At 43.0% G+C, this 17,050-nt stretch overlaps 2 protein-coding genes across 3 annotated transcripts in view; one reads left to right on the top strand and one right to left on the bottom strand.

Moving 5' to 3' along the window:
- IPPK (inositol-pentakisphosphate 2-kinase) overlaps window positions 1–8,242 on the top strand; it is a 61,976-nt gene extending 53,734 nt beyond the window's left edge. The window contains exons 13-14 of one of the 2 annotated variants that reach the window (XM_088838128.1): window positions 1,402–1,621; window positions 6,980–8,242. In XM_088838128.1, coding sequence (XP_088694254.1) covers window positions 1,402–1,621; window positions 6,980–6,991 — 232 coding nt within the window. In that variant the 3' untranslated portion in view covers window positions 6,992–8,242. Of the gene's footprint in view, window positions 1–1,401; window positions 3,575–6,979 lie in introns of those variants that run through there. The other variant, XM_088838129.1, reaches the window with a different exon arrangement.
- CENPP (centromere protein P) overlaps window positions 3,689–17,050 on the bottom strand; it is a 228,189-nt gene continuing 214,827 nt past the window's right edge. The window contains exons 6-8 of the mRNA XM_088838130.1: window positions 5,797–5,876; window positions 4,586–4,677; window positions 3,689–4,235 (exon numbers count right to left, since the gene is read on the bottom strand). Coding sequence (XP_088694256.1) covers window positions 4,105–4,235; window positions 4,586–4,677; window positions 5,797–5,876 — 303 coding nt within the window. The 3' untranslated portion in view covers window positions 3,689–4,104. The remainder of the gene's footprint in view (window positions 4,236–4,585; window positions 4,678–5,796; window positions 5,877–17,050) is intronic.

Below are 17,050 nucleotides of genomic sequence, written 5' to 3'. Positions count from 1 at the left end.
CTCTGTGTGATGGATTCCTTTCTTGATTCATGTCATCTTGTCGGGTGTTGGTTCTGATGTGATGTATGGTTTCCTATAAAATGTGCAGCCCTGGTGAGGGCCAGAGATGTTCACTGTCCTAGCCCAGCTGCATGAAGCTTGGGTTTCAGGCCCTGAGAGTGAGACTCAGAAGCAAGACCTTAACTTGTGTACATGTTCTCGGAGTAGCTAAGACCCCAGCAACTGAGCCCGGGATTCATTTTTCCTATAAACAGTATTTGAGCAGGAATTGAATGAGAGTCTAGGCCTTAATTAGGTTATTAGACAGGAATGTTTTTATCTGCCTTCCCTTTCCCAGGCAGGACCTTTAGAAATTGGTATTTTATTTGTTTTTAATAATGTCTAAATCTAGAATAGTATGCATGGAGAAACCAGAACTCCTTAATACTTCTCTCTTGGGCTAAACTGAGGTTGTGTAATGTGTTTAACCAGTCATTTGGATGCATACTGACAGCACTTTGAGAGCTAAGTGGTATATACAGAAATGTTAGTACAAAATTCAGAACTAGCCTGAAAGTGTTTTGGTTGTTGCTGTTGTTCTAAGTCATGTCCAACTCTTGGTGACCCCATGGACTGCAGTACACCAGCCTTCCTGGTCCTTCACTATCTCCTGGAATTTGCTCAAATTCATGTCCATTGAGTCGGTGATACTATCCAGCCATCTCATCCTGTGTCCCGTTCTCCTTCTGCCCTCAATCTTTTCCAGCATTAGGGTTTTTTCCCAGTGAGTCAGCTCTTCGCATCAAGTGTTTTTAAGTACAAGTAATTGTTTATATTTTGTTATAAGCATACAACTATTCCAGTATTTAGAAAAACCACAAAGCTAAACCCTAAGAAACAAAATAGAAAACACTACAGACACAATTTGAGAATAAAACATGAAACCATTTGAGAACAAAACATGAAACCAGATCTCTCTTTTCTAACGTAAAAAAGCATAGAGGAGCAAGAGTTTCTCAACAGACATGGGAAAAGAGAAGTAAAGAGAAGTCTGTTCTTAACATTTTATGCATTTGGCTGTTGTATGGCTAGATCTACTTTCTTTTTCTTAGGTTTTGTAATACTTGGCTCATGATAAGTAACATTTTTAGCATTTGTTTATACTACTGGGATATGGGGAATATCAATTGCATAGTCTACCTAATTGCTTTTCCATCTTTCTGCACTTTAACTCTTTCTTATCTGGTGTGCTGGTAGGTATCACAGTAGGTGCCTCTCTTGCAGAAACTTCAAGCATGAGGCATACAGCTGGCACAGATAGAGATGGAATGCATATAGATGCACAGAATGGGTGCTCTTTGTGAGTTGCGTTGAGAGGATTTGGGAGGTTTGTGTATTCTGAAATTGCTCTTTTGCTTCCAGCTCCGATCAAAGGCCTGTTGTCCCTTCATCGAGATCTAGGTTTGCCTTCTCTGTGTCTGTGCTGGACCTTGACCTCAAGCCCTACGAGAGCATTCCTCATCAGTATAAACTGGATGGCAAGATAGTCAACTACTATTTAAAGACCGTACATGCCAAAGATGCCACCATGATGTCGACGAGGTTCAAGGAAAGCGAAGATTGCACGTTAGTTCTCCATAAGGTCTAACCTTTTTCTTGTGGTGGCTTTGAAACTTGAACACAGAATGTGAAGGTTGAATGATAGAGCTATTTTCTGTTGTGTTGGGTGACTTCTGGCTGTGAATGTTTTTGCTTTTCAACCCCTGTTCAGGTGGGACTGCCTCTGGGAGACATGGAATGCCCTTAGAGACAACTTCCAGGACAAGGAATGCTGGACATGAGCCCAGCAGTGTGCTGTGTCCCTGGAGGCCCCCCTGGGCAGTTCTCCCTTTCCACCCAGGGTTCACATCTAATCTCTAAAAAGCCTTATAAGACCCAAGGTTTGGATCTCCTACCACCAGAATCATAACATAGAAAACTTGAATTGTCACATACACCTTACAGTTCGGACTTTGAAGAAAACACAGATACTACTGGAATGTTGCCAGCTGAGTTACCTGGTCATTCTTCCAACACAAGCCATGTGTCAGCGCAGGTTTAGTAGTTCCCTGCTGTGGAGAGCACTGAGTTGCTGATGTGGACGTCAGTTCTGAGCAGCGGACTCACAGTTCGTGTGGAGGTGCCATACCCACTGCTCTGCTCAGGGTCAGCAGGGAGCGTGGGACTCAGGGCAGGGGTAGACACCACTCATGCGAGCACTGACTTTCTATTTTGTGTTGAATGATTTTATCTTTAACTTTAGGGGAAATAAGGTATTCTTTCCCACCTGAAATTGCTGCTGTGGAAGCTGAAAGCAGAGCTGTAACTCTGAGCTGCTATGCCCAGGGTGGGTGTCATGGGGTGCCTGTGCTTCTGCCAGTTCTGTGCTCTGACATTTTTGGATGTTTGGGAAACCTCAGCTACTTCTGCCAGGGCCAGCATCCTGATTCGGGTTTCACTAAGATGTATGGTGTTGGTGGCCTTGAGTAATACTGGACCACCTCCCCATCAGGGCTGCCCAAGGCCCTGCTTCTGCCTGATGAGCGACTCCTGGCTGGCACCAAGAGGGTTCTTGTTGGGGTCACCAAAAGTGTGCCTAGCTGCTATGAAAACTGTTGGGAATCTTGGCTTCAGTTTTTTATTCTATGGTAGGTTGTATAGATTATTTATATCATCATTTTGAGGGACTAATGAAGGCTTATTGTAATATAATAGTGGACAATGAGATTATATGAAAATACTACACAAAAAATGAGAATATTTTGCTGATTATAATTTTTGTGGGGAATTTTGTGATATATTGAGAATTATGCTTATTTGAATCAAGCCAGCTCTTCTAGAATTTATTCTTCAGTCCTGTCCTACCATTTACTTCTTACTTCTTCACTCAGAGGCTCAAAAAGATCCTCAAATAACACATGCCTCTCATTCATGTGGGATGCTGAGGTACAGGGCTTTGGAGATTCCACACATAAGGGTGTGCATGGAGCCCTGTTCTTATGGTCAAGTTGCAGGCTCCAGAGTGCATGGAAGTAGGTAGCTGCCAGAGTTGTTTTGGCCTGAGGTTGTTCCTTGTTGCTGGCCTGGGGTGAGGATGGTCTTGCCCAGCACCAGGGTATGCAAGGGAGCCTGAATCTCTTGTGTTTGGAGCTCTGAAACGTCAGCCCCTCAAGGAGGTAGGCTGGGCAGCCTCCTGTTGCCTATTCTGACAGGAGTGAATGGCCTGAAAACAATCACCCTCTATTTGGGGGAAAAAATTAAAGATGAGTATCTCCTGCTAGAGGGTCTTGACTCAACCCTTTGCATTTCTCACACTCCACCTCAGCCCCTTCCCTGAGGCTTTCATTTGATGGAAACAGTGTTTTCACCCATTCTACTTTAAACTGGCGACTCAGGTCAGTGCAGCACTTAGGACTCTGGGGGACTTTAATGAAAACACTGTTTCTTCTGTGGAGAGGGGCCGGGGGGCTAAGGCCCTGTGTGAAGGGACAACGCTGTGTTTGCTGTCTTACTGCATTTGTTAATGTTAACCACTCTATTTTTTTGTGAAAGACCATGAAGAGTGAATGTCAGAGGACTTGCTGCTGAGAGGTGCTGTGAAAGCCTCCAGTGCTGCTTCTAGAGCCAGGAGGTGAGGAGGGCGGTGTGGCTCCCCTGGGGTGTCTGAGGAATGTAAAAGAATGAGGCTGCCCAGTAAGCCCTCCAGGAGTCCCTCAGTGGTGGATGGTAGGAGGAGGGCCAACCTTTGAGATGGGCTGGTGCCTCCTCTGCCCTTAGATTCATACCAAGGTAGGGGCACGGTGGCTCCCCATATCCCAGGATGGATAGCCACTTCTGTACTTTCTCGGATGTTGAGTTTACTTTGAAAAATACACTATATGTGTCACTTGTTTGGTATTTTGAATTTAAATAACTGTATTTATTTTTCATGTCCTGACAACTTATATATAATGTGCCATAATTGCATAAACATGTTCTAAAGGTAAGGTTTCTAAGTGGAAAAGAGCAAATGTTTATATTCAATAAAATCACACACCTCTAGGTGCAGCATCTTACTCCTATGTGTAGTTGTTCACTGTTTGGGAATTAGCTGCTTTCCTCTGTGCAAAGTGATTTAATCAGGCTTTCTAGAGTAGCTTCAATGCCCAGCACTCCCAGTAGGGTTCGGAAGCTGAGAGGAGCAGTTTCTATGACTCCGTTCTTGTCCAGTTCCAGGGCTGTAAAGAAAACAAATCGGGTAAGACACTTCACCAAGACACTTCCCTCATTCTCAACTGGCTGCACTGAAGGGAAGCCAGGATGACTGAATCACCACCTTGAACCAAGCACCTCCCCACATGCCTGAGGCAGAGACATCAGGTATTCATTCATAGCCTAGGAGAGCCTTAGAAGGGCTATCCCACTTCCATGTGCTTTTTGAGTGATTATGGACGAAAAAATATTTTGAGAACCTATTTTAAAAGTACATCAGTGAGATTTTTTACTTTTGATTCTTGCCATATAAAACCAGATGAAATGAGTAGGTGTCTGTGTTGAGCACAGTGAGAAATCACCAGAACATCCCTACCTCGCAGCGGCACTTTGGTGAGAAGATCCAGCTTTGGCAAAACCTTCCCTTCTTCATCTATTTGTATCCTCCAAACAATGACTAGTTCAAACCTGAAAGAGGTAAGATGCATTGCTGAGTGCTTTTAAAAGCAGACTAAACTGTATGCAGCATTTGACTCTCTCTAGAGGAAAGGATGCCTACATAGGCAGGAATGCTGCTCTCTTCCCAATTACCCTTGAGTTTTTGCCCTTCCCCAAGGCTGTACTCAGACTCCCTTGATCTTAAAGACCCACAGCTGAAGAGAGAGTATGGCCAGTTAAACATGAGAAGATATTCAACATCATTAACATACGGGAAAATGACCATAGTGAGATACTGTTTTGTGCCCATTACATGTTAGTGTGATCGTACAAGTGAAGTATAGGATATCCAGCAACGAGAACGTAAAAGATTACTGGTGGGAAATACGAATTGATAAACTACTTTAAAAGGAATTTGGCAGTAATAGCTGAATCTGCCCTATGACCCAGGAATTTAATTTCTAAGTATATGCTCAAGAGAAGCCTATGTACTTGTGTGCCCAAGGACATAAACAGGAATATTAGAAATAGTGGAAGATAATGATAACCCAAAGGCTCAAGACCTGAAGAATGCAGAAATACATATATTCACCTAATGGAGTATAAGCAGTGAAAATGAATTAGCTACAGTTATAGGCACCACCATAGGTGAGTTTTGGAAATAATGTTGAATAACAAGGCATGTTCCAGAGGCTTACATAACTACACCATTTTAAGGCTTGGAACGAAACATCTTTAGGCGTAGGTCACAGAAGCACATCCTGCCCACGTGCACATAAAGGTACCCACAGTGGGCGGAAGGAGACCTGGATGACTTCCCTCACTCAGTACTTGCAGACGCCCCACCTTTCTTGAAAATAGAACTCCACCCCTCTGGCCTCCCCTCCTTGTCCTCCCCTTCCTAAGGATTCCAGCAGTGAGACCGGCACCTGCTGGACTTTTCCTTACAGATCCCATTTGTGTTTACAGTCCCCACGTTCCTCTCCTCCCTCACCCAGCAAGCTCCCCCTGGTGCTCTCCTGCCATCGCTGCTATCTGTTACAACTCCACAGACACATCTCAAGGTGTCAGTTAGGTGGTTTACATTTGTTTTTAACAGGAAAGAACCGTCTGGGTTGGGGAGGGTCTTGGTGGGGCCTGTGCACTCACCCAGGTTGACTGGGGTTCCTAATGCCCATGCAGCTGGAGGAGGCCCCCTCTGAGAGCTGCACAGCCTCTGGGTACTTTTCCTGTGGGGAGAAGAAACAGAGAAATCTGTGGGGTGTGTCTTGCATTCCCTGAAAGTCTAATTATCAGGCGTGCCACTTTCTCATCTAGGCATCATGGCATCCTGGCCATGGCCATCCCTGCTCCTGGCTTCTGTGCTCATCAGCACTGCCTGTTCTAGATCTCTACTGCCACACAGCCTCCTGGATTCCACAGTAACAACCACCCAGTGTTAACAAGTTACACAACTCCATTCTGATTTTCCTGGCTTGTCTACCCAGGGCCCTGCAGCATTTGGCCAACATACTTCCTCTGTCTTGTCTTGCGACCTGGACAGCTTGAGGAGGCTGGTCACACATGCTGGCCAGCTGACTCATGAAGGTGATGCTGATCCTGATGACGGAAGTGAGGTGCTATATGTCAGGTTTCTCATTGTAAAGCAAATGTTTTTCTTTAGCGCTTTAGCATTTGGCCCAAAAGCCTTTCAAACTGAGGTCTGTGGGCTTGCCGCTCCAACAGTGGATGCTTCCACCCTGTCTTCACACTTGCTGCTGAATGGCCCTGGCCTGCATACTGGTAACTGCATGCAGACAGCTCCTGCACAGCCAGCATGGGGCTGCCTGAGCTCTCCTAGTGACCTATGGGTCTCTCCAGGCATGGTGTCTGACTTTTCTGGGTAATAGGTTTTCAAAAAGCATGCTCTGCTAGAGGTCGGCTTCATGATGAGATCATATACTGTTTTAGAGTTGAAAGTATTCTCTCTTAAACAAAAATGAAGTAGAAATTTCACAAATTTCTAGGGGTTGACTTTTCCCCCCGTGTAATAGTTTTGGAAATGTCTGCTTCTTTCTGTTATTTGTAGTGGGCCCTGGGAACCTTCAGTATTAGACTTGACTTGTAGGTCATTAGAACAACAAAGTTTTGCAGGAATCTGAACAGAATGTTTATAACAGAGTAATGAGTGGCTCTGTCTTCAGTTCTTGGAAAAATTTTTGTTTGTTCTTATAAGAATAGATTGTGGGGTTGGGGTGATAAGACAGAGACTTAAAGTAGGCTCCACAGTGAGATTTCAAGTTCTACAAGGGACAGCTTTTGAAAGACATATTTTCTTTCCCTCTTCTTACAGCTCTTGCTATAGAAACGGACACCTGGGCTGATGCTGAAATCAGATGTAAGCCCTGCCACGTCTCAAATCCAAACCTAAACCCAGCCCTCGGGGCCACCTTAAGCCTCGTGGAAGGACAGTGAGGTGCAGCTTCATCTGAGAAATGCTTGGTCTAGCAGCCAGTCAGACAGCCCCCCTCCCCCTGCAAGACCAGGGACAGGGCTGGAACTGTGTGTGGGCAGAACTTACGGGTTTCAGAGGATCGGGCCTTCCTGAGGCCACAGGTACTTGATGGGCTAAACAAAATAAGCTCCCTCAAATGAGGTCTTGTGGGGACAAAAATGTGTCACAACATTTAAAGGACCAGCCCACATCTCAGTGAGTTTGTTGCCAGCGTGTGAGGCCAGTGCTCTCAGACCCGTGTGTGAAAGATGCTGATGGAGCAAGAACACATCCAAACACCAAGCCATTCTGACCAAAGGCTGGGATGGGCCGGGTTTAAACTTACAGATGATTTCTAATTTCAGGAAAACAGTTTTTATGAGAAAATGTATACCTAAACTTTGTAAATGGAAAGTGCTGGCTGGTTTTTAAACCTCAGGCTCTTCTAAATTAATAACAACTGTATGAGGAATGTAAAGGAGAACATGTGGCTGTGGCAGTGTAACTTGCAGGCCGAGCTGAAAGCACGTGGCCTGGGCCCGTTCCATCGTGAGGCCCAAGGGCTTGGTCTGCCTCCAAGCAGACCTCAGCCTCTCTAGGCCTTCTTCTCATGAGCAAAAGGAGGGTTTAGATTAGAAACTTTCACTAAAAAACAAATAAAATGTACTCCTTTTAGTTTTTAAAATAAAAACCAAGAGTAGAAATGCTGACATTAGGAAGAGATTGGGCATTTCTGGAGAGCTCTTAGGGACTTGTGTGGAAAGTTTCCTTTTATACAAGTTAATAATATTGCCCCATTTATCCAGCTTCATTCACTTGCCTGGTGACCTCAACTATTCAAAGCTGACAGGAAGAAAGCAACTGAAGGTTGAAGAGCAGCCCAGAGACACAACATAAACAGCAAAGTCTAGATACCACTGCTGATAGTTAGAAATACAAAGTGTGAGTCTCATCGACAGAGTGTAAGTACACAAGTGGCCTAGAGGGAGAAGACAGAAAAGTTCTACATATTACTGTATTTGACATTCAAAAGACAACAGAAACACCAAGAAAGGATTAAGACTATGTACTCAGATAAGGCAGCCATCTGGCCAGTGTGTTTTAGAATATTTAACATGAAAAATAGCTGCTGCTGCTGCTGCTGCTAAGTCACTTCAGTCGTGTCCGACTCTGTGTGACCCCACAGACGGAAGCCCACCAGGCTCCCCCGTCCCTGGGATTCTCTAGGCAAGAACACTGGAGTGGGTTGCCATTTCCTTCTCCAATGTGTGAAAAGTGAAAGTGAAGTCGCTACACACAAAAAAAAAGGTTGACAGGAAAGCTCTCAGCCTGACTTGGAAATCACCTTAGACACTTCACATTCTGCCACTAGTAAAACTAAGATCCAGGCCTGGTACCTAAAGGGAGCCTTGTGCTGATCTGTGCATACACTGGGCCTGTCAGTCTTTCACAGGATGTTTGTCCTAAGTGGTGATTCAACATGGATGTTTAGAACTTTCCTGGTGGTCCAGTGATTAAAGACTCCATGCTCCCGATTTTGGGAGCATGAGTTCGATCCCTGGTCGAATTAAGATCCTGCATGATACCAGGCTCCTCTGTCCGTGGAATTTTCCCTGCAAGACTACTGGAGTGGGTTGCCATTTCCTTCTCCAGGGGGTCTTCCCGAACTAGGGATCAAACCCAGGTCTCCTGCATTGCAGGCAGACACTTTACCGTCTGAGCCACCAGGGAAGCCACATGGTACACAGTGCAGCCAAAAAAAAGGGGTGGGAGTTGTGTGTGTGTTTATTTAGCTGCTTGCCATGTGCCTGAAATCTGCAGTCAAGAACTCTCCTGGTGTTTATGATAGAAAAAATGGTAGCTTTGAGAAAGCTGGGAATTTGTCATTTATCCCAGTTTTCTACCTGAGACCCACTTTACTGTTGGAATGGCTACTGGATGCTGGTCCAAAGGGAAGAGAATTTTAAACAGAACTTTAGAGAAAACCAACCATGTGTTACGGATCAGTCATACTATCCCAGTTCACTCTCCCCTGCCATTTAAATGAAGGGGAAACCTTGAATCTTGAGTTCAAATGTACCCTTGAGTGTTCACAGATATCTAGAGCGAGTGGTAGTCATGATACCCCTCATCCCTGAACACTCAGTGGCATTTCCCCAAACAGGGCCATCTTCCTGCTTTACCAAAACATAACATTCCAATCAGAAATTTTCAGATGTTCCCAGCTCCCTCCTGTGACCATCACACTCCCCCAGGCAGTTTTGGCAGTTTAGAAAATGAGGCCTCTTGGGCCTCAGTCCAGGTCTGATGTCTCCTCATGATGCCACATTGGGAGTGCTCCAGAAATGCTGCTGTGCTTCTGGGGTGACCCAAAAGCCACCCTTTCTACTCTGTTATTGGAATTTTCCAAGGGGACATCATGAGACCAGGCCACTGTCTGGCTCCTCAGTCAGACATCCACTCATCAGCCTGGGCCTGCTGGTGCCTCAAAGCTGAGTCAACCACACAAGGAGTGCCAAAGGGTGACTGTCTCCATCATTCCTTCCACACTGGCAAGTAGGTTTTCACCAGAAAAACGAGCTTTTACTTCTCCCTTATTTTCTGTCGGCATTGACTCACAAATCACTGATTTATTCAATGTATATCAGTGTTTCTTTAGGAAGCTGATGGTATTTAGAAACCAAGACCTAGGCTCATTGCTCCTGGGGCTTTGTGGCTTAAAGGCTCTCTCAGGGGAAAGAACTTGGTAAGGCAGGTTGATGTGACACATGCACGAGCATGCACATACCATAGCCCCTTGGGAATCCTGCACGTGCATACTAACAAACAAGCAGGCGATGACTGCAATACCTCTGTCCAGCCCCCACCCCAGAATTCTCTAGACTTCTGCAGCTATAAAATCACTGTATTCCTAGGAAGGAAGAGAACTTACACAAATAATCCCTTTATACCTTCCCTGTTTAGAATGGAAAGGGGAAAGTTAGGCAAGCAAAATCAGTCAAATATATAGCCAAGAAACATACACCCTGCAATAAATCTGAAGGCAAGTGTACCCATAAAAGATCTACTCCATTAAAAGTACTAGACAATAAATATCACTTCAGGTGGGAATTCAAGTCCAAGAAGTAGTCCTTAAGATTTTTAAGATTGTCATTTTCATTCTAACTAATTGGGTAGGAATTGTACGCTTTTATATGTAGTCTCTTCCCTTCTAGACTAATAATTATAAAGCAAGGCAAGTTGGTTTCTTTTATAATAATCAGAAATGATACTTAAGAAGCTGAATACACACATGCACATACGTGTAATAATCAGCGCTAGAAACTCTTTAGAGATAATTTCACAACTTTCTCTTCATACAGTTTTTAATATGTAATTGTGCCAGCAAAATAATTAAATGCAGGCAGATGATGAAAGTAATATTCAGATATTCGCTGGCAATTTTATTGTTACTAATAAAACTCTCACTATTTTATATATCTCAATGTAACGTGCAAAGCATTGAAACAACTGATTATAATTTAAAGTTACTATGGTCTGGGGACTTCCCAAGTTGTCCAGTGGCTAAGACTCTGTGATCCCAATGAAGGGGGCTTGGGTTCAATCCCTGGTCAGGGAACTAGATCCCACATGCTGAAACTAAAGATTGCACGTGCCACAGCTAAGCGCCAGCACAGCCAAATAAAAAGTACTTTTTTAAAAGTTAAAAAAAGAGAAGTTACTATGATCTAATTTAAATTTTTTCATAGATTCACAGACATTTTGAGCTTTTAAGGTGTTTTTTCTTTCCAAAAACAAATTACACGTCCACACTGCCACGTACAATTTACTGACCTCTTAACAGCCGAAGCCTTTGACTGTGGATCACAATAAACTGTGGAAAATTCTGAAAGAGATGGGAATACCAGACCACTTGACCTGCCTCTTGAGAAATCTGTATGCAGGTCAGGAAGAAACAGTTAGAACTGGACATGGAACAACAGGCCGGTTCCAAATAGGAAAAGGAGTATGTCAAGGCTATATACTGTCACCCTGCTTATTTAACTTATATGCAGAGTACATCATGAGGAACGCTGGGCTGGAGGAAGCACAAACTGAAGTCAAGATTGCTTGGAGAAATATCAATAACCTCAGATATGCAGATGACACCACCCTAATGGCAGAAAGTGAAGAGGAACTAAAGAGCCTCTTGATGAAAGTGAAAGAGGAGAATGAAAAAGTTGGCTTAATGCTCAACATTCAGAAAACTAAGATCATGGCATCTGATCCCATCACTTCATGGAAGATAGATGGGGAAAGAGTGGAAACAGTGGCTGGGCTCCAAAATCACTGTAGGTGGTGATTGAAGCCATGAAATTAAAAGACACTTACTCCTTGGAAGCAAAGTTATGACCAACCTAGACAGCATATTAAAAAGCAGCGACATTACTTTGCCAACAAAGGTCTGTCTAGTCAAGGCTATGGTTTTTCCAGTGGTCATGTATGGATGTGAGAGTTGGACTATAAAGAAAGCTGAGCATAGAAGAATTGATGCTTTTGAACTGTGGTGTTGGAGAAGACTCTTGAGAGTCCCTTGTATTGCAAGGAGATCCAACCAGTCCATCCTAAAGGAGATCAGTCCTGGGTGTTCACTGGAAGGACTGATGCTGATGCTGAAACTCCAGTACTTTGACCACCTGATGCGAAGAGCTGACTCATTTGAGAAGACCCTAATGCTGGGAAAGATTGAGGGCAGGAGGAGCAAGGGATGGTAGAGGATGAGATGGGCATCAGCAACTCAATGGACATGGGTTTGGGTGGACTCTGGGAGTTGGTGATGGACAGGGAGGCCTGGCATGCTGCAGTTCATGGGGTCACAAAGAGTCGGACATGACTGAGCGACTGAACTGAACTAACAGTTATAGGCCCCATGTCCGTAACATGCATTAGCTCATTCAAAGATGACAGCAGTCATGTGAAGCCATTGGTATAATGCCCATTTAAATGAAACTGAGGCTCGAAAAAATTAAGATACTTGCTCAAGATTGCACAACTAGTAAACTGATTCAAACCTAAAGGTAATCAGATTCCAAAACCTGAGCTCATAAATAATACGACTATTTCACATTTCTAAATTCAACTATAGCTGTAATACAGAGGCCAAGTGTGATCACAATCAACTTGTAACGTAATTCATGCTGGCAACTGATTTTGAAGGTAGTAATAAAACCATTTTGATTGGGAAATGTAACAGCCCCTAAAGGTTTGTTCACATATTCCATATGGTATAAGACTTACAAGGTTCCTAATGGTAACGGGCTCCTGATCTAGTGCAAGCAACTTGCTGTGCGTATATTTTTTGGCTGCATTATGTGGCTTTCTGGGTCTCATTCCTGGACCAGGGATTGAACCCAGGCCATGGCAGTGAAAGCCCAGAATCCTATCCACTAGGAACTCCCCTGTGCCTATTTTTTATTAGAGATTCTTAGTTTTCTCTCCAGAGGAGTGAGGTTGCATTGCAGAGTCCAGGCCCCTTTTAGTAATGCCAAGCTTTTTCACATAGGCCTTCTGTCAGGGCGAGGAAGGACTGCCTCTCATATAGACTTTCTACCAGTTCTCCTCCTACCCACAGTCCCTCTCTCAGAGGTTCCAGAGAACAAATCGGTTGATTTGTTCCTTCCTCCAAGGAAGATAGCTTTCCCAGTCTCCTGCATGCTGAGAGTCACACACAGCTGGAAAGCTCTGGCTTGGAGGTCATTTTTCAGTGGCAATGGCCCTTGAGGCCCTGTCCCCAGGGATGGTTCCCATACTCCTAGGGAAAGTCAAAGCAACCTCCAAACGACCGTTCCAGCATGTTCCCTTCAGGGGTTAGGTCTCAGCTTTGTCTGGGCCTCATCAAACTATAATTATCTGCTTCCTGAATGTACTGCTGCCTTCCTCTGGCCTATTCTTCATCTTTGTGTATTATGTCTTTTAAAACTCTGCTGTCATTTCTGAAGAATTTTAGCAGAGTGGCTAATGAAGGTAGTATGTTTCAATGGTCCACTTTTGAGGTCTTTTACATTTATATTTTCAATTTTCCCTCATACTTGATGAATAGTTTGGGTATAGAATTTAAGGTTTAAATAGTATTTAAATTATTTTATATATAAAGCTAATATGTCCAAACTTGTATTCTAGAGTCCTATGTTAAAATGCTTTCAAGGATGGAGTACTGGGATGACCCAGAGGGATGGGATGGGGAGGGAGGTGGGAGGGGGGTTCAGGATGGGGAACACATGTAAACCCATGGCTGATTCATATCAATGTATGGCAAAAACCACTACAATATTGTAAAGTAATTATCCTCCAACCAAAAAAAAACTAACAAAATAAAATGCTTTCAGTTTTTAAAAATGGAAAAGAAAATAAATAAGTCAACTCATGTCCTTAGAAATAGAGGAAATCCCCACCCTGGGACAAAATAAAAGAGGTTGTAAATAATGTTTGTAAATAAAATTTTAAATGGTTCAAATCTTGTACTATATCAAGTCCTGATAGCTTTATTTTCATAAAACGAATATTGGGCAAGAGAATTAAAATGTGAGAGAGGAAACAAGTCTTGGTGAAATAATCCAAAGGACAATAATAATGTATTCTATTTGCACAATAGTTCTAACTTTGCCAGATCTTTACATATTTATTCACAGGATACCTTTATGAATCAGGGTTATAAAATTATGGACACTTTAAGGAAAAAAAGGCTCAGAGATTTGCAAGGCTGCTCCAATGACCCTGAGCCCAAAGTAAAGAAGCCAAGCTGAGTTGGCTTCCTAACTCCAATGCCTTTCTTGAAGCAAATTTCAGGTGACCTTATGCTTCAGGGACCAATACCTCCTTCCCTGTACATGGACTCCTTTCAAGCCCCTCTACTGAATTTAAAACAAATAATTTTTTAGAACAGTTTTAGATTGACAGAAAAATTGGAAGGACAGTACAGAGTTCCTATATTATAAAGATCTAATATTGGTGTGGTATGTTTGTTACAATCAATGAACCAATATTGGAATGTCACTTTTATAACAGAAGTCTGTATTTTATTTAGCTATCTTAGTTTTTACTTAATGTCCGTTTTCTGTTTCAGAGTTCCCACTCAGGATCCCACATGACATTTTTGTGACAGGAAAATTCACCTAGATCCTTACTCTATATACACCTTCTTATGTTCTGCCATTGGTTTAAGTGTTATGCTTATTTATTTTAATAAGGGGCTCCCATTTTTTTTACCTAAAGACTCTAAAGAGAAAATGCATAGTTGTTCTTTGGGTCTTAGAATAACACATCTTGCCATCTGGCAGCGCCCTTAGGACCAGGCCGGAAGAAGGGGTCAGCTGATCCTGGGCTTGACTTGAGACTCAAAACAGGTAACAAGAGAGGAGCAAACATGAAAACGCTTTCACATATGCATCTGTCCACAGACCATCCATGAACTGGCAAAATGCATCTTATAACAATTCAAATTTTCAGCATGGACTAGCTCTTGAATTGATTGAGGGCAGAGGATTTTCTCTGCTGCCTTGTCCTGAAACTGCTTTATTTTCCTAGAGAAATTCTTAAGTAAAAGTATTTCAAATTCATCCTCTCACACACAATGAGACCTACACATGTGATGAACTTGGACTAACTAATTCACCACTCAAAATGATTTGGCTATTGCGTGGAACTGTTGTGGATGGTCAGACCTGTTTTTCTTTGCCTGGCAAGCTTTCTTATTACCCTTACTCTGGCAACCAACCTGTCCCTTTCATAGGATTGGCTCAGGTCATCATAGACTGTTAGCTCCTCACGAATAGCATACAATGTACCCTGGTCCAACTGACAGATGCTGGGAGGACAAAACCTTTTCCAGCAGGGGCTGTTCAGTGGGCAGCCTCTTCCAGGCTGTGGGAGGCCTGTGTGTTGCCCTGATAGACAACCAGCAGAGAATTGTGCAGAAAAGAGGGCCTCACAACAGGAGAGAAAATCTTCTATCTTGATGTGATTCCCACATGCAGGCTACCCTTTCTTTAATTGTCTGAACTACTCCAGCCCTCTGCTACAACTGGAGTGACTAACTTTCCTTTTTGTTAAGCCAGTGTGAATTTACATTTCTGTGTTGAAAGAGCTCCAATAAAAACACTGGGTACTTTGTTAAATGCTGCGTATGTCCTGGAAGAAAATAACACTGAGCATCAGGAAAGTAAAAATAAAAACTACAATGGAATACCACAACATACACACCTGAATGGCTACAAACAACTGGCAAAACCAGTGTTGAAACTGATATGAGCAACTGTTACCCTCACACCCTGCTGGTGAGAGTGTAAATGGGCACAGTTATTTTGACAACACCTCCAAAAGCTGAACATACATCTATCCTAAGATTCAGCAATACTACCCAACATAAACATGTATCTGTATCACCAAAAGACATGCACACAGCAGCACTGTTTACAACTGTCAGGACCTGGAAAGGGCCACGGACAGAACCCTGGGTGAATGCTTTTGTGGCTCATCTTCCAGTGAATGGTTCTGTAATTTTGTGAAAAATCATCCAACTGTACATTTATGACATGTGTGCCCTTTCCTGTATCTACATATTTCAACAGAAAATTAAAATACAAAAGACAGCATCCCTCAGCCCATGAAGTACACAATGCAGTGAAGACAGACAATAAGCAAGTAAACACAGAAATGATTCCCCTCTGCCTCTGCCATCCAGGGTGGAGAATGCTTTGTTCTTTTTCTCATCCGGAAGCCCAGTAGCCATCTCAATTACTTTGCTATCTTTTTTGGGTCTTCTCCAGCTCTATCATATCTGTCCTGAAGAGCCAACCCTAACTGCATGAAATATGTACAGATATTCTAGGATTTGGAACAAAGAACATAAAATCTATTTTCTTTTACCTGATCATCCTGAATTAAGGCTAACAATCTGCAAGCCTTTCTTGATGCTGAGGTAGCTGAAATACTGTTTTGAGAAGTAGTCAATATGCCTTTTCTTGGGTCAGTAGCCAAGGCACATTTTTTTTCTGGCCATGCCGCACTGCAATGTGGGATCTTATTCCCTGACTAGAGATCAAATCCACGCCCTTTGCAGTGGAAGCATGGAGTCCTAACCACTGCACTGCCAGGAAGTCCCCAAGGGCCCATCTTTTGATAGGTATTTTCCGGATTTCTTTTTCCTTGAAGGTCTTATCTATGCACAGTAAATTTTTATTATTTTTTTTTGGGTCCTCTAACTAATGTTTTCACTGAATTCCCATTATCTTGGTATTTCAATATGTGGAAAGGCTTAAAGTTGTCCGAAAATATGGAGATTTTACTGTTGACTTCTTGGCTCATTTATATAACAGTTCAATTGCTTAACACTTCTCTATTCTGAAAATATGGTCCACGTGACTTTGTTAAACTGGAATTAGTTGAACCACATTTGAGATAAGTGGGCCAAAAGCTGCAGCTTAAATGTTTTTTGTTACATGAAAACTTTACTCGTAAAAACATTTGCCTGAATGTTTGTAAACTTTCTTTCTTTCTGGCTGCACTGAGTCTTTATTGCTGTTCGTGGGCTTTCTCTAGTTGCAGCAAGCGGGGGCTACTCTCTGGTGCCCAGGCTTCTCATTGCAGGGCTTCTCTTGTAGAGCACAGGCTCAGTAGTTGTGGTGCATGGGCTTAGTTGCCCCACAGCACATGGAATCTTCTTGGAACAGGGATAGAACCTGTGTCCCCTGCACTGGCAGGTAGATTCTCAACTACTGGACCACCAGGGAAGTCCTGAATGTTTGTAAACTTTCTACTTATCTTTCCTAATCTCCTTATATTAAAGTTCAGCCAATTTGTACATTTAAATAATACTTGAAGAAACATACTAATTTCCAGAGGCTGAGGCTGACCAAAGAAATGGAAAAGGCCTGTACAAACTTATATTTGGGA

The sequence above is a fragment of the Moschus berezovskii genome, chromosome 7, assembly GCF_049115385.1.
Source record: "Moschus berezovskii isolate FMDL1 chromosome 7, NW_MosBer_1.0, whole genome shotgun sequence".
NCBI lineage: Eukaryota > Metazoa > Chordata > Mammalia > Artiodactyla > Moschidae > Moschus > Moschus berezovskii.
Note: the sequence above shows the minus strand (reverse complement) of the source record. Positions and strands in the feature narration are given on the sequence as shown.